The 16763-nt window shown below is 38.3% G+C and overlaps 2 protein-coding genes across 2 annotated transcripts; one reads left to right on the top strand and one right to left on the bottom strand.

Annotated features, from left to right (window-relative positions):
* Window positions 1–2310: 2310 nt before the first annotated feature.
* Window positions 2311–4046, top strand: LOC113357537 (NADH dehydrogenase [ubiquinone] iron-sulfur protein 5-B-like). The gene is made up of 2 exons (XM_026600976.1): window positions 2311–2576; window positions 3601–4046. The coding sequence occupies exons 1-2, from the start codon at window positions 2427–2429 to the stop codon at window positions 3703–3705; spliced, it is 255 nt and encodes an 84-aa protein (XP_026456761.1). The 5' UTR covers window positions 2311–2426; the 3' UTR covers window positions 3706–4046.
* A 909-nt stretch (window positions 4047–4955) lies between these two features.
* Window positions 4956–11368, bottom strand: LOC113357538 (condensin-2 complex subunit D3-like). Its single transcript, XM_026600977.1, has 9 exons — window positions 9437–11368; window positions 7904–8635; window positions 7233–7727; window positions 7061–7152; window positions 6886–6973; window positions 6680–6794; window positions 6464–6593; window positions 6208–6382; window positions 4956–5917 (listed from the first exon to the last, which is right to left on the bottom strand). Exons 1-9 carry the CDS (start codon window positions 10952–10954, stop codon window positions 5201–5203), a joined length of 4062 nt encoding a protein of 1353 aa, XP_026456762.1. The 5' UTR covers window positions 10955–11368; the 3' UTR covers window positions 4956–5200.
* Between the last annotated feature and the right edge of the window lie 5395 nt (window positions 11369–16763).

Raw genomic sequence — 16763 nt, forward strand, 5'->3', positions numbered from 1 at the left:
TGTTTCGATTATTTGGCTCTGTTTTGATTGTTTGATTGAGTTTGGAATCAATTTTTTCATCTTCAGTGTTAGGGTCGTCAATCTGTAATCTCTTATACTGGAACGACTCTATTCATGCATGTTTAATTAATGAAAAGTGATTACTCTTACGATGTTTCCATTAACGACCCTTGATGTCTAAAACATGCAGGAGATAACCAAGAATATAGTTCCAGCGTCGTCAAGGTTTATGCTTAAAAACGTAACGACCCTTGATCTCTAAAACATGCAGGAGACAAGCCATTTTGGACCTTCAGAGTCGTGACGTTATATGCCTCTTAACACAAACGACTCTAACTCAATTTTTATTGGCAGGTAAGGGTCGTTACGGGTTTGCTATTAAACAGTAACGACTCTGTCTGTTAATAATTAAACATAGGAGTAAATCACATTGTATTCACTACGCATTCTTCAAAATATAAACGTACATGTTCTAGATTCAACCATATTCAGAATACAAAGCTCAAAATAAACATGTTCAAACCATTAAATACTACTTCATTCTTTCATTTCATCACCCATATCAACGAAATCCGGCATCGGTCCCTCCAAAGCTTTCCATAAGTTCATGTCGTACTCGTACATGTCTACATTCATATAAGAAAATACACATACATTAGATCACTAATCAAACAATTAAAAATCAACTATAACTAAACGGTTGAGGGAAACGTGCCAAATCAGTAATATAGTGTTGCGAGGTATCCAGCCCCATCGTAGAAACCGGTTCTGGTTGAGAGCTTGGTTGCACCACCAACTACAACAATATACAAAACCACAATTATAAAGTTTGCTGATTATCCTTGAAAAAACAAGAGTCGTCAACAAGGGAACTTGCAAATTGACTACTCTCCATCCCAGAAACTCTAGGCATTCTACCAATTACTGGGGTCGTCACTTAGTTTTTTTGCAGCTTGACGACCAAATCAGGTCTGTATAACAGAGTTATTGTCGTCATGGTTGTTATAGAGGACGAACGACTCTTTTGGTAGAGTATGACGATGTTGTAAACAAACAAACGGCCCTTCACGTAAAAACACACGCCTTTCTGTTCAGTTTTCTCAAAGGGTCGTTCTCAAAGCGGTAAAACTTATCCAAAGATTTGATCAATACTAACTGAGTATGTTTGCGTTTTCAGTTGGAGAAGGCGTATGGCTATTATGAAGAGCTGCATGGGAAAAAGTTTGAGTTCGACGATTGCTACTTTATATTGGAAGGCACTACGTATAACTAAAACATTTATGCTTAAGTGTTTAAGTGCACCGTTATTATCTATTGTATTTCATTTCCTTCAATGCAACGCTATGCAAGATGTATGCCTTTTACGATTCGATGAAATGATTCTATGAAATCAAAAATTATGAAAATCCATATCAAGAGTCGTTACAGCATAGTACTACGCTACCTAACGACCCTTCATAATATTTGCAATGTCTATGCAGAATCATCATGGCATATGACTAAAAATATGACGGCCCTAAGTGTTACATTTTACAGGGAGTTTTGGTTTTAGAGTCGTTCCTTTGTTAACCAAAACACATGACGACTCTATCTGACCAACCAAAAGGGCCGTCACTCTGTATAACACTACAATAACGATTTTTCATAACCTGCAAAAGTTACAGGTTTCAGTCCTTATGGGTAGTGTAAATAAACTGACGACCCAATAGGGTCGTTTTGGTATAAACACTCCGACTATGACGACCCTTACACTGAGTAGTTCCATAGTGTGGATGATTCGACCACTTTGAGCAACAAACACACAATTTCAAGAGTATATGAGGTTTACCTGGTTGTTTTGAGGTGCGGTTCTTCATTTTCAGGATTGGTTCCTTCATTTTGAACAATGGGATCTTCATCTCCACCATTATTCATGGCTTCCTCTATTAACATCTCCTCATCAAACATCCAATCCATCGGATTATTTGTGATAATCTCACCATCAACACAATCTTGTTTGTTGTTTGAAGCTTCACCAACATCATTTCCTCCACTACAATCACTCATTTCTAAAAACCCTAACTTTTCCCACAAAACTCCTCTTCTTCTTAACACACACAAAAAACACCACCTTTTTTCCCCCAAATTTTAACTCTTAAATCAGATTTTAACTTAAACTAATTAATTAACTTAACTTAAATAAACATTAACACTAATCATTTGGGAATAATTTAGCCATTTCAAAAAAAATAGGGATAAGGGATAATCGATATTTGCTATTTCATAACCCTGATTGTTTTTAGGGCCCCCAACTAAGCCAGGTTTTGTACTTCTCAGTCTCTCACACCTCTTTGGTTGAAGAGCCCCTGGACCCATTCACAGAGAAACACCTTCAGGGAATACAACGGTCTCAGCTCTCTACAGATAGAGCAAAGAAATTTGTAGAGATGGCATCAGGATGGGGAATAACAGGAAACAAAGGGCGGTGTTATGATTTCTGGACAGATTTCAGTGAGTGTATGTCTAGCTGTAGACAACCTGAAGATTGTGTTCTTCTCAGAGAAGATTATCTCGAATGCCTTCATCATGCCAAAGAGGTAAATGTTTTTCCTCCTATTCGTCCTCATAGTCAGATAAGATCTAATTTATTCATGGATCTGCTATCGTTTTTTAAGAACCCATTTGAAACCCTAATTTTGTTTTTTTTTGTTGCTAGTTGCTACCATGATTCTTTGTGAAAATATTTTATTTCTCTGTTGAAATGGATTAGTCTAGATTGCTTTCTTAGTAGTTTGTTGGATTATTGAGTTTAAGTGGATCAAGATTGTTTGGGTAGCTGACTTATGTAAAATTGTTCAGTAATTTGATTATGTTAGTTTATTTGCGTCATATTGACACGGAATTTGAAATGAAATTATGTATGAAGTTAAAACCGGTTCAGGACACTTCTTTTTAACCCAGCAAAAATGTTTGCTGAAGGATGACATGCACAAATCAAGAAATGGTCCAAAAAATGTTTCCTGTATAGAGCTGTTTGTTAGAAAGGTCAGGTTTCACTGTTTCAAAAAGCATGGATTGTAGGTGTTAGTGTTTTGAGATAGTATGATTTCTGTACGGGGAATTTTAGTAACTAGGAAAAAAATTTCAGCTTTAGTAGACATTAATGCTGCAAAGGGTGTGGGTTGAAACTTGATAACCAGAATGGCACCTTCATCTAAAGGTATACATGACATTTAGCAAGATATTTACAGTCTCTTGTCTACCTGTTTGATTCATAAGCAATTGTAACTTAAGTTCATCAAACTCTGAGATTTATAATCCCCTTTTTCTGGTTGTGGGTTAGGTGGTGAGCATGTGCCATACTAGTAGACATCATTTTGGTCTATGGAAGTGTTCACAATCATCTTAGCACTTTTTTTCTTTTTCTCCGAGAGCTGTGCACCATAGGGCATATTCATTTTTTCTGGACAACCAAGAAATCCATATTATGTCATAAGAATCATCAATTAGATTAGCATAAAGTCGTGGACCATGGAGCTTGCAAACTGGAAGTGATTTGAGTACATTTTTCTGCCAAGATATGTTGAATCCAATTGCCAAAATTTGTGAATGTTATTGTAGTTTCAACGAAGAAATAGGGTTTACAAAGAGGAGCAGCGTCAAATAAGAGCAGCTGTGCGTAAAGCCAAAGAAGGCGAAGAGGGTGGTGCAAACAAGCATCATTAGCTGTGATGAGGTTTGGCTGCCCCTGCATCAACTAGGCTCCAGTCCGCAAGGTTATAATTTTTGGACTTCGTGGACAATGATGGAGTCGCTACCTGCTTAGCGTTTTGATGTACGACTGAGTTGTTTGTAATTTCAGACTCAATTATTTGCTTGTCACTCGCAAAAAAGAATTTAGGTTCCTGTGGAACCGCAGAGTATTAGAATTTAATCTAGCAAGCAATGTTGATTCATGTTGTAGTTAAAACCTCTCTTCTTTTTCTTTTTTATTATGCAGAGTGCTTCATCTCTCTGAATCAGCCCATGAGCTTATCCTGATTTTGTTTATGCAGTAGTTCCATAGTGCCAAGTTACTGCGTGAATACCATATAAAGTTAGTCTCAATGTAATTTCACTCCTTTCAAAGAGTGATCCTGTTGTAGTGTTTCATGGACAACTACGAACCACTTGACTACAATTGCAGCATTTGGTGACGTTCATCGGCGACTCTTTTAGCCTGCAAGTATGTATTGACTGTGAGGTGTTTGCTAAGGTAGGTGTGTGCTCCGTACTCGTACTTGTGAATATGAGGCCCTTCAATCATAGCAAAAAGATCCAACTAGCGAAGTCTCAACTCCGAAAGGTTACAAAGACGGCTCAAAGGGCTGAAATATGCCTTCACATGGAGACTGTAAACCTCCTAAGAAATGAGGTTTTGGATTATACCTCCTCAAGATGAACCTGCTCCTAGTTTAGCTAACCTGTCAGCAGAGAAATTCATTTCTCCGTTAACTATGAACAAAATCAATACCAGCCAGTTTATCACAGATAATATTCCGCCTTGTAACAACAAACAATATAGTACTTCTGATTTGTCACTGCCTATTCACCTGCTTAGATAACATCTATAATTTTAGCTAGATTGTTGACACACCCAAACCACCAACAACTGCAATTTCAAAATCTCTGGAACATGTTCTCCCTATGAAACCATATACTGCAGCTCCAGGATTACCACGCGACGCTTCATCACAAACTAAGAGAGTCTGATATGGTTTTGGTAAATAAAATCTGCATTCAACAATCTTAAGGACAGTGAAGTCATAATGAGAATTCCCTTCATTCTTACAAAGCAAAGGTTTGGACTCTAGATCAGCTCTGACAAAGAACAGAAAGAACCAAACAGTATGCAATTGCAGCATCTCAAATTCAAGGAATTGAAACAATTGCATTGACATCCTACACCGAAGGTCTGAATGCTATTGCAATGGTGCTGGAACAGAAAAATTGATAACTTAGAATTCTAGATTTTTACTACTTTATTTTACTTTATGTAAGTAGATCAAATCTTTTACTCCAGAAGACCAGTATTAATGGCCCTGGCCCCTGATGGAGTCCAAAGCTCTCAAAGTAAAATAAAATGAGTTAACTATACAAAACTGAGATATTCTTGACTTGTACAACTTGCAAAAGCTACAATTACTGGGAATAACAACACGTGTTAGCATAGTAAGATTAACTAGTTATCATCATCTGAATCGAAATTTTGTCTTCTCCTCACAGATTCCAAAACATGTCGAGGACGATCTCCAGAAAAGACTCCTCCCGTGCAAGACTTAACCTTGGGCATCCCAATGGAATTGAGTTGTGGGGTGGGGGTACCCCTATTAACTTCTCTAAGAACAGATTTCACAGTGGCTTCAGCTGCAACATCTGCCATCACAGAGGCCACTCTCTCAGGACTAACAAATGTGACTGCTAATTTTTCGGTTATATCATGTTCAGCAGGGAGCTTGGAAGCACAAGTTCCCCGTCTAGGTGGTGAAACGGAAACAGCAGATCTTTGGATGGTAGCAACCGCTTCAACAACGGTGGACTTTGTCTTGGCAGCTTCATACTTTTCCATGTCGTAAATGAGTTCCTTTTGAAGTTGCTTATCAGCTATCAGTATGTCCTCTATCTCGTTTTTGTAGTCCTTGAGAAGAACTCGGAGACACTCCATTAGACAACCTGTTAGGGGACTTTTCCTGCTTTCTAATAGTCTTTTTAGCTCTATAAAGATGGGAACTGCAATCTGAATCAAGCCTTTCTTGGCTATTTGGGCTACTGCCTTTCTTTTGGCAGCAGCCTCAGCTCCACCACTGTCTCCACCTTCTTCATCAATATCTGCCTCGGCTGATGATCCACGGTTAGATTGGATTCGGATCTCTTTGCAGGCAAGCAGTTGAAGAGCATCCTGTTAGTACAACCCATTTTGTCAGTTTCCTACTAGATAACTCATTAACAGCATAACCAACTGGCATTAGCCCAGTTGTCCAGGGGTTGGACTCCCAACCTATAGGTTGCGGGACTCATTAACAGCAAACATATCAACTACGGATAAGTACCAAAAAAGGTTTGAAGTATTGTTCCGTTTGGTTTGTGATAGTGAGAACTGCACCACCTTTTGAAATGCATTACTCATAAAACATATACTAACCGTTCCTCTCTTTTAATATTTTCAAAAAGATAAGAAACTATAATTACCTGCAGTACACACTGTGCAGTAGTATCATCAAGATTTAGCAAGCCGTCAGAGGCAGCTGCAAGGATCTCAGCGCAAAGCTTTGCAGAAGTGGCTAAAAGGTGCTCCGGAGCCATTTGTTTCAATAAAGACACATAAATATGCATCCTTTGGGACCTGGATTTTTCATCACTGCCTCTGCAAGAACAATACCAGCTAAGAGCTATTTCATACAAAACTGATCTACAACTCAGCTCCCGGAGTCTTAATCATGCATACCTGATCGAGAAAAGCCGGCTTTCAGCTCCATATGAGTGAGACCCGCCACTATGTCCAGCATGGGAGTGACAATCATTCAGAACAAAAATCGCTTCCACAAAGCTGTTATATGCCAGGAGTGGTGCCTTGGCTGTAAAGTACATCACAAAAGTCAAAAAGATAAGAAAAGAATCAAAACATATCATGGTAACTGATGCTTTAGGATGGTGTCGTAACCTTTCAAGATGTTCCCGAAAAGGAAATCCGCTAGTTGCCTGATCTTCTCTGAGTCATCAACTAAACACAAGAGAAACCTAAGGAAAAGAACTCCTCTCCACTTGACGTAGTCCCTCTGAGGATACATGTTAGCATTAGAAGCTTCTCCGCGACAGATAACTCATTCACAGGATGTTTAGTGACGGAATAAGAGAGAGAAAAATAACCTGTAATAATCTAGAAAGAAGGATGAATGTTTGCCTCCTCACAACTTCGCAGGGGTCACGTAGGCAATTTGTAATCTTGCATATATAACTGTAAACTCATGAGAAACTAACTAAAGAAAGTGTAAGGCAACAGATGATAACAAAGAGATCTAGTTTTAACTGCTACATGCCTCACCAATCAACTAGCGCAGTGTACCGCACACAAAAATCTGTCAGCACAACCACGATATTGTTGCGAAGGGCTGCACACTCATTCTTTTCGAGCTCCTGCAGCACTAGTGTTATGAAGCTGTTAGGTACAAGAGATTAATACGTTAAAACAATGAAAATGTATATCCGAAACAAACCTGCACAAAAAGAGGGATATAGCGCTTAGCAAGCTTATCATCTGCTAAGCAGATCTTGCCCATTGTTAGCCAAGATTGAACATACACAGAAGGAGGCATCTGCTTTAAAGATACTGTAGGACCAGGTAATTTCTTCATTTTTGGTCCAGAGCTCCCCGAAGTGATAATGGGGTGTAAAACACCGACAATGCCCTTCAAATCGGCTGCAGGGCTTACCATAACTAGTGACCCAATGGTGTAGACTGCAGCAACAGCTTTAGATAATGAGCAGGACACTGTTGACACATTCCTTCCCTTTCTACTTGTACTTCTTGGTGGTGTTAGAAACCCATCAGCTTTGTTTGCCTCTGACACCTCTGAGATGTAACTTTCTAGAACGCACAAAGCTTTAGCTAATAACAATTGTACCCATTTTAAAACAAGATTATCACCTTCCCCGGGATTCAAACCCTTCCGCTTGCATAAAGTTCGAAGGGCTTTTACATGCGCATTAATCTGTAATGAGAAGTAAAATAATTAACTAAGTCAACAAGTATGATACACTGATAATTTCACAGCTCCTCATGAAATCATTGCTAGAGAGAGCTTGCAATACCACCAAATAGAAACTTCCAGAAAACAGAATTGGTAATAGTGAACTATACTACATTTACAATCCAGACAGAAATTACCTCTGTTGGGTGCATATTGAATTCTTCAATCCGCTTGAGCAAGTTATGGGCTAAGTCTGCCACGGGCTCAGCTGGCAGTTCCACAGCAACATTAGAAATTGTTAGCAAGAGATAGACACGATCTCCAGCCCAAGAAGCCGAATTAGGTTCACTGCCCTCAGCCTCTTCCATAAAATCTCCTTGTACAAGGGGGCTCCTAAGCTCATCCACCCCAATCTTGTCAAGAAGCTGCCAGTGATGATGGAGGAACTCCCAACCCACAGCCTTTGGCAGGAATGCAGAGACCTCTGACACAAGCAACCAAGCACCAGGCGGAGCAGTCCATTTCTCTATTGGTCTCAGATGGTTCAGCCAGAGAGACTCTGAAGTTTGTATGATATTTTGAAGCGCAAAAGCAAGAGCTGGTTTAAGCTGTTTCTTCTTTCCCAGGCTTGTGCATATCTTCTTCAAGCAAGGTGCCACATCATTATCAACAATCCCTTTGAGTAGAATCAACACGCCTTCAGAAAAAACAGACTCAATATCCGTTTCAAAACTTCTCTTTTCCCCATTCACACCAGAACGTTTGGAACTTGAACTCAGGGCACCAACTTTGGACACCCGATCCAAGACCAATTCAAGGAACAACTTCTCGCACTCTGCTTGTATGCTTGATTCATTATCAGTTATCAAACGTGGAACAGAATGAAGCCACTCGGTAACCACTCTTTCATTCCAGCACTTTCTAAAAACCTGAAACAGGTATATAGTCCAATGAATATGCTTTATTAAGAGAGTAAAAGATGGCTATATAGAACTCAAGGCTACCTCAATTAAAGATGGCAATGATACCATGAGAAGTCACCAAACCATTGCTGCTGCAACGGCTTGCATGCACAAGCAACTCAAGAAATGAGAGAAAATTTAAGAATATGATGGACCAGAGGATACAAAAAGAAGAAAAGAAAAACAGTACTCATAAAAAACTAAAACCGAATAAGGCTGGATGGAGAAGAATCAAGCAAATGTATGAAGAGATCAGTTTTCCGCATAAATTAAGAGAATTTAATTTCTCTGCAGATGCTATGTCAAAGCGTGCAGCACAGATCCAGCCTGGTGATTCAGAGAGATATGCGGGTAAACCTGACTTCATGATATGCTTACAGGGTCAGGGTTTAAGTTATTACAGATTTCATTAATTTTGTTTCTCAGTGGCTACTCATGCCACTTATTTTGTTACCTAATTTATCCCTGAGAAAAAAGAGAGAGAGAGAGATCATGTCAGACCTCATTCAGAAATTTGTGTATATGTCTGAGGTGTATTTTTTGATTAAGCAAAAGCAACAACTCAGAAATACAGCTCGCTATTTTTTTTAACTTAATCAAGTAGAGCGAACGCTGCATAACCTTCAGCTATTTGATAAGTCGTGTGAATTTCACAATTAAGACTAAAACTGGCAGGAACCAGAATGTATCACATATAGAAATGCATAACATCACACATAGAAACTGCATGACATAAAGAAAACAAATGAATCCAAAAGATGCAGGTACCTCCGAGAGTGCAGAAACTGCTGCTTTACGGATGCTTACAAGTGGGTCAGCGCAAGCAATGCCCATGGTCTTGAGCACCTTGTCATCAACAACACCACCTAAAAGAGAAGTGGATTTTGAAATTAAGAGAAGAGCAGCTTTCCTAACAGCTGCTTTCTCATCCAAACACCTCTTCCTCAAGATTCCATTCAACCCTCCAACAGTGTTCCTATCCTTAACATTCTCAAACCCCAATATTTCCTTCAGCCGAGCCAAACAGCCGGCATCACTTGATAAAGATTCCACCACATGTGCCAAATTTGATAGTGCCCGAGCTCGAATTGAGGCACCTGAATCCGCGCATCTCTGAATCAATCCCTCCAAACACCTCAAACCCCACCAATCCTTACTCCCATCTTCAACAATTAACCCTAATGGATCCGGCAATGATGTTAACAAAATCGGAATCAAATCAACAGCCATCAACCTCAAATGCGGCTTCCCCTGTGTCATCTTCACCACATAATCAGCAAACCCAATCTGATCTTCAAATTCCATTACCCTAACAATCTCCATTATAGATTCCACAGCAGCACCACGAGGCTCCGATTTCTCCGGCGCCTTACTAACCAAATACCTTGGCAAATAAACAATCGCTTTCTTAACAGCCTCACAACTCTTAGCCAAAACCATCATTTTATCAGTAACAAATTTCAACGCACAAACCCTTGCCTGCGATTTCAATAAAAGAATCGCAGGCGACAGTGCTTTCAGAACCTCAATACTAGTACTAGTTTGATCACCATGTTCAGGTTTCAAAACCCCATTTATTATGCGAAAACAAAGATCGGATAATCTATGGTAACTAGACGAATTCTCATAGAATTCAAGTGCTGTTATTGGTATCTCAGCTATTGTTTGTATTAATGATTTCAAACTATCAGGAAATCTATTCAAATGTATCAAACTCAAGACCAATTCTAATTTCTCAAGTACAGGAAATAAAACCCTTACATCAAACACACTACCTTCCTCTTCCTCCTCCTGTGGCAAAACCCTAGCTCTCCCGCCTCCTCCCTTCCGCTTCCGATTCTTCGCCTTGGCCCCAGCACCACTGCTGCTCTCACCATTTTGATTTGTTTTGTGGTTTTTGAAAGAACGACGGAGGGAGCGAAGTAAAGAGAGAAAAGCTAATGGAGTAAAGAGAGTGAAAACTGGTGAATTAGGTAAGAGAAGTAAAGAGAGATAAACTTGAGAAGCCAAAAGAGCAGAACCGCCACCGCTACCAGACGAGGCATCCATTGAGGTTGTGAGAATACGAAGTAATGAAGCTGGGGAGATGTTTTTTGACGCTAATTCTTCCCAGAAATGTTCAGCATCTTCGATATTGTCGGTTTTGGTTATGTTCTCGATTAGGGTTTTTAGATCTACTAGTGTTGATTTAGAAATAGGCGGTGTTACTGATGGATCTTGATCAGGACTCGTTGTTGCTTGGTATGTTTCTAGGTCAAAAACGATTCGACCCAGTGATTCTTCCATTACTCTTCCCCCCCTCTCTCTCTCTGCCTCTCTGGTTCTACTCTTTCTCTCTGTATCTTCCAATTTTGGGCGTTCTTTCCCGCCTATTCCAAGCGAAAATTTTGGCACAAAAATTAAGGCGTTTGAATCTTTAAGGATGGATGCAAACGGCAACCATCTGTATGTTTCTCTACTCACATGGCGGTGTTCTTAACCCACGTCTAATCTCAATGACAATGGTGTGTCAAAGTTTCTTGTTAACTTTTTTCTTGTGAAACGTGATAGATGTACAGGTATTTTGGTGCACACCTTATTGAACACCCTAATCAAGTCTGAGCCAAAAAATTCATGAGAACAAATATGAATTGTAGTCGCATCATTAAAGTCTACAAATGGCAAGTAACTAGTTTTTTTTCTTTTTCTTGTTTTCTTCCGTTCCCGGGTTTCTGAATAAAGATTTTTTGATTTAGAAATACAGAGACAAAGAAAATTGAAACTTATACCAAATCAAATTGGTAAAATGGCAACGTCGAACATACCAAGGAAACCAACACAAAAATGAACAACAACTCTTGAAATGGCAACGAGTGTCATCCAAGGTTTTAACCCTATTAAAGAAATTCACCAGCACCTCTGCGCGTTTCATTTCTATGGGTATGACTAGGCAACTTGAATGTCATCATTTCTCTGCACATCACAAGGAAAAATGCATCATGCTTGATCTACGACAGCCCAGAACCTCATTATGACTCATCGGTTACATCGTATCTGAGAAGTTTTCATTGGGATTGTCAAGTAACAAGAAACCATTGGCACTCCCACGAGTATGAAGTGAAGAGTAGTGTACTATTCATGCGCAATGCGTCTGATCCTATCCAGGCTCAAGATCTTGATAGACTTGTCAAGACGTACGGCAAGACAATCCGTTTTTGGCAGGTTGACAAAGGTCCTCTTGGGTTGTCTCAAATCATGATGTCCCTCAGTAGAGATGGTCAACTCCAAGACAATCTTGTTGAATTTGTGGATAACATGTTCGATATATCATTTGATGTTGAAAGAGAAAACACACCCTATATGAAAGGATCTAAACACGGAATACATTCATCTGACGAATGATGGAGAGAAAAGATTAAGATTGCGTTAAGGGAGATTGATTATAAGCATGTGGAATCGGTGCAAGTGGTTTTGTCAAAAGTGTCTACATGAGTTTTTATCCTGTTGTTGTTGCTCATAAATACGTATTTTTTTAAGAAAGCTCGTAAATACTTAATTGTAGGATTATTATTGCACTTTACAAACTAGATACACAGTATTTTTGGTTGTGCACCTTTCTTCCACTATGAACTGTTGCTTCTGAAACTTTGAACAATGTATCCAGGAGTAGTTGGTCGGTCCAAGTGCCCAAGTGATCTTTTCAAACTTAGAAGGGAAGTAATCAAAGAATACAACAAAAAAATGGGAATTGAATATATACCCTTCATTTAGATAGGCCTTGTGCAAGTACCCTCCAGTATTTAACTTCTAGAAGAAAACAACGAAATGAGAGAAACAATGATGACATGTAAAGGGCGATTTTTCTAGGTCGATTTTTCTCATCAAATCCGCCATGGATGAAGGCGTGACATCCCTTCTTAAACCTTTTCCGATCAATAATCAACGAGATTTCCCCTCACATCATATTTCTGATGCTGAATTTGTCGTTGGGCTCAAAGGATTTTCGCTTTTAAATTCTTCACCTCCATCTGACGGATCAAATTTTGGAGTTGCAGATAACCAAAACAAATGGAGATCTGGAAACCCCTTGATCAAATCTGCTGAAATTTGTGCCCCATCGACTTCAACTAAGCTTGTATTTGAAGACCCTAAGGTTATTGATGGAGAACAAAGGGCTTTCTTTAATCAGGTAAACTCCAACCTTCTAATCAAACTTGTGAATCGTTAGTGGTTGGATATTTTGTAGGAAATCGACTAGCTTTTCCTTTTGTTAAAAATAGGCTCTCTGATTTGTGGAAGACTGTAGGTGACTTCTCCATGACCATTCATGGAGAACAAGCATTCCTATTTAAATTTTCTCAAGATTGAAGATAGAACTAGGGTTTTAGAATTAGGATATGTCTTCATTTACACTAAGTTATTCCTAATCCGACCCTAGTCACCTTTCATTGAGCATCAAATTGGTTCAATCAGTTTTATTCCAATTTGGACGATTCTCAAAGATGTTCCAATTCACTTGTGGAATGATACTGGTTTTGCTAGGATAACAAGTCTAGTAGGTAAACCAATTATGACAAACACCCCAACTGCTTCGAAGACAAGAATGTTGTATGCTCGGGTTTGTGTGAAAATTGAGGCTGATTGCAAACCATGTAAGATGTTACTCGGCAATTTTCACATGATCATATTCTGACATTCGTCAAGAATATAAGATGAACTTGGTCAAAGCGACAGCTTGCCAACACATATTTCGAGAAATATGTAAGCGAGATAAACGCAGCTCGAAATCTCAAATATTTATAATAGAAAACTATATCGTAATACGACTTATGTCTCAATATAAGAGATAGAGTAAAAATAGACTTTCCAAGTGATAGATGAGTTTCAGTCTCCACATACCTTTTGTTGATGAAGTTCCGCAAGCTCCCCTTAGTAGTTATTCGTCTTCAAATGATGAACGTCGTGAAGTCTAATGCCCAACTACACAATATATGTCCTAGTCCGAGACATCTATAAATAGGCTAGAAATCAAGACTTATAGTTTTGATCACTAACATTGACAAACAGGCTTGAGATAGCAACGCATGCGAGTTCAACCGAGCAGTGCTCTAACAATCTCCCCTTTTGTCAATTTTAGTGACAAAACTATCAATACATATGGATTACAAAATAAATAAAACTTTCTAGCTTCTCATCAAAATGCTTGATCTCCTTGGCATCTTCAACACGACTCGAAATCTTTGTCACTTCCAAGTACTATATGATTCTAAACGTGTTCAACTCCGCATCATAGTTGTTGAAGATCCATAGCGATAACAATGAGAAAACAAGTGCTCTCGATCATTGTTATACAACGTCATAGTATTATTACACAACATCAAAGTTCAATTGTATCACAACTTTGACAACAATACTATGGTGATATGTATCACTCCCCCTTAGTCAATACTTCATATCAACATGAAAACCACTCCCCCTTACATAATGATCTGTAAACCATATGTATTTGTAGTATGAAACTACACATTAATTCTCCCCATTTTTGTCAATATAAATTGGCAAAGGTACGAAAACTAGTGGGATCCTCGTGAAATTTTCATAGATATACTTCATGACCAAAAGAGAATAACATACCAACTTATTTAGATGCAATCATAAAGCCGAAGCTAAATGCATTCATCAAGGAGTTTATAAAGATACAAGATAACCCCTATAATATTCCACAACCGCACTCCCCACAAAGATTTGGCAATAAAGCACAAGTTCAAAAAAGAACTCTCCCCCATAAAATGTCATTCCCGAAAGAACAATAAAGGCGACCTCGCTTTTACAAGAAAAGAAGGATTTCTTTGGATATAACCAAATCACATGAAAAACATAGACTTGAATCCAAAAATCTCAATTGAATCAACCACAAAAACGATCAATTCAATTGGCCATGCTCGACATAAGAGAACTTACGGGGCAACACAGTATATACACAAAAATGTGGATCGGAGAGAGACCAATATTTCGGAATAAACAAGGATTCATTCTATTTTTCATCACTATTTGCACAATGACAAATAATAGACTTAATCCTTGTAAAAAAAAGTGCATCCTTTCTTCCATCAATATTTGCATAATGACATAAAAGGCTTTAACTTTTGTTTGTCAAAAGTTCATTCTATCTTTTATCAATACTTTCATATTGACATAATAGAGATAACCTTTGAACAAGTATGGGACAGTCACAGGTTCACGGACGTAAACAACATATCCCAAAACAATTTGCAATATAAAAAATCATAAAGATTAAAATTGCAAAAATCATCTTCCAAATAACTTAGAATTTGAATAAATAAATCCAAAACATTGAAGATGAAAACGTTGGAAATAGCTATGTGTACTCACAATAATGGCTATTCCAAACCCTAGTAATCCTTCTAAAAAACACAAGAAATAAATTCTCATAAGAAGTTTCCTAGACAATGTAGATCAAAAACAACTCTAAAAACAATCGATAAATCACCAAAGACTAGTCATCATCTTCATCATCGGAGACCATAAGAGAGTCTTGAATCCTATCCACGTCATCTTTGATTTCCGGAAAATTGGTAGCAATCACAAGTAATTGTTCTTGAACGCACTTTACTTTGGAACTAATCTTATCAACACCTTTAAGAATTTGATGAAGAAGATTCATGGAGGTGGAATCACATGTGTCATCAAGTGTGTCGCTTCTTTGTCTCTTGCAAGCGTTTTCCTTCATACGTTTGAAACTATGAGGGAGGACTAGCTTGGGAGTTCCAATAGAGTTCCCAATCGGATATATAAAGAGAGAGCGACAAATTCACTCAATCAAGCAAGGATATCCTAGCTTCTTGTTGGAAGACGTCATCGACATCATTTGATATATGATGAACCCGTAAATGTCGAGACCTTGAATTCCCAAAACAAGAAAATAGACCAACTCCGCAAACTCACGACTCCAACGAGAATTCTCAATCGTGGAGGGACAAAGGTTTGATATACCAAGTTTACCAAAGGACATCAAGGCAAGATTAAGATTATTAGTAGGAAACTTTCCTTCATTCCAAACAACACTCTTACCACAGAGACCAAGAGAGATGGTTTCATAAGAAGGTCTTTCATGAATAGGTCTTGGAAGGCGAAATCTCCCCAAGGGAATTTTAGTAATTATTGAAATCAACTCTCTATTTACATGAATCCTTTGTCTATTAACCATTGTCTTGAATTACATGTCGTCATGATTAACATCATAGATGTTAGCATAGAAGATTCTTGTAAGAGTGTCAAGACCTTCACCAAGACCATCAAAAATAATTCCAAACTTGAATTTTTCAAAGCAAATTAAATCCTTTTTATGTCCACTAGTTAAATCCAATTTCTTTTTTAGAATAAATTCATTAGTTGAAATCCTTTCAAAAACTCTTGTACAAGAATCATTGACAAATCTAATCCTAAGAGAATTTTGGTTTATAGGGAAATTCATGCTAGAAGATGAAAAACTCAAGTTTTTTGAAACTCCTTTTGAAACCTTGAAATTCATCATAAGATCTAGAAATTGGAAAGAGAATAGGAAGAAACCACTTACTTGGAATGAACTTTGAACACCCATTTTTCTTATTTTTCTCCAAAGATGTTTTTAATGGAGGAATCACATGAACCCTAGACGTTCATGTACGCGGACAAGATGGGAGGAGGAAGAAGGTACAAGTACTCCTTCTTTATATACCCACTAATGGGCTTGAACCCGTTTTTGAACCGCGAACATCAAAGGAAATGTAGGATTTTCTTTGATGTTCAGACACCAAAGTTGTGCAACCCGTGAAAACATAATTGTTTAAAAAGACGGTGCAGTAGAAAGCTTATTCGAATATCCTAGAAGGACAAAATAACATATCAACTCAAAAATACACAAATCAAACCATTTCTTGCCCCATCTCAAGATATATACAAATGGGGTAGTGCCAATCAAGTTACCAAGTGATAGGCGCCAAATATTGCATTATTTATCATCGTTTTATTGGCACTTATCCCATTTTGCATACCATAATTCCCCCTTTTGTAATGAATTTTGTATTTTACTCTCCTCAAGGATAATTACTTAATG

This window comes from Papaver somniferum, chromosome 3, assembly GCF_003573695.1.
Source record: "Papaver somniferum cultivar HN1 chromosome 3, ASM357369v1, whole genome shotgun sequence".
Lineage (NCBI taxonomy): Eukaryota > Viridiplantae > Streptophyta > Magnoliopsida > Ranunculales > Papaveraceae > Papaver > Papaver somniferum.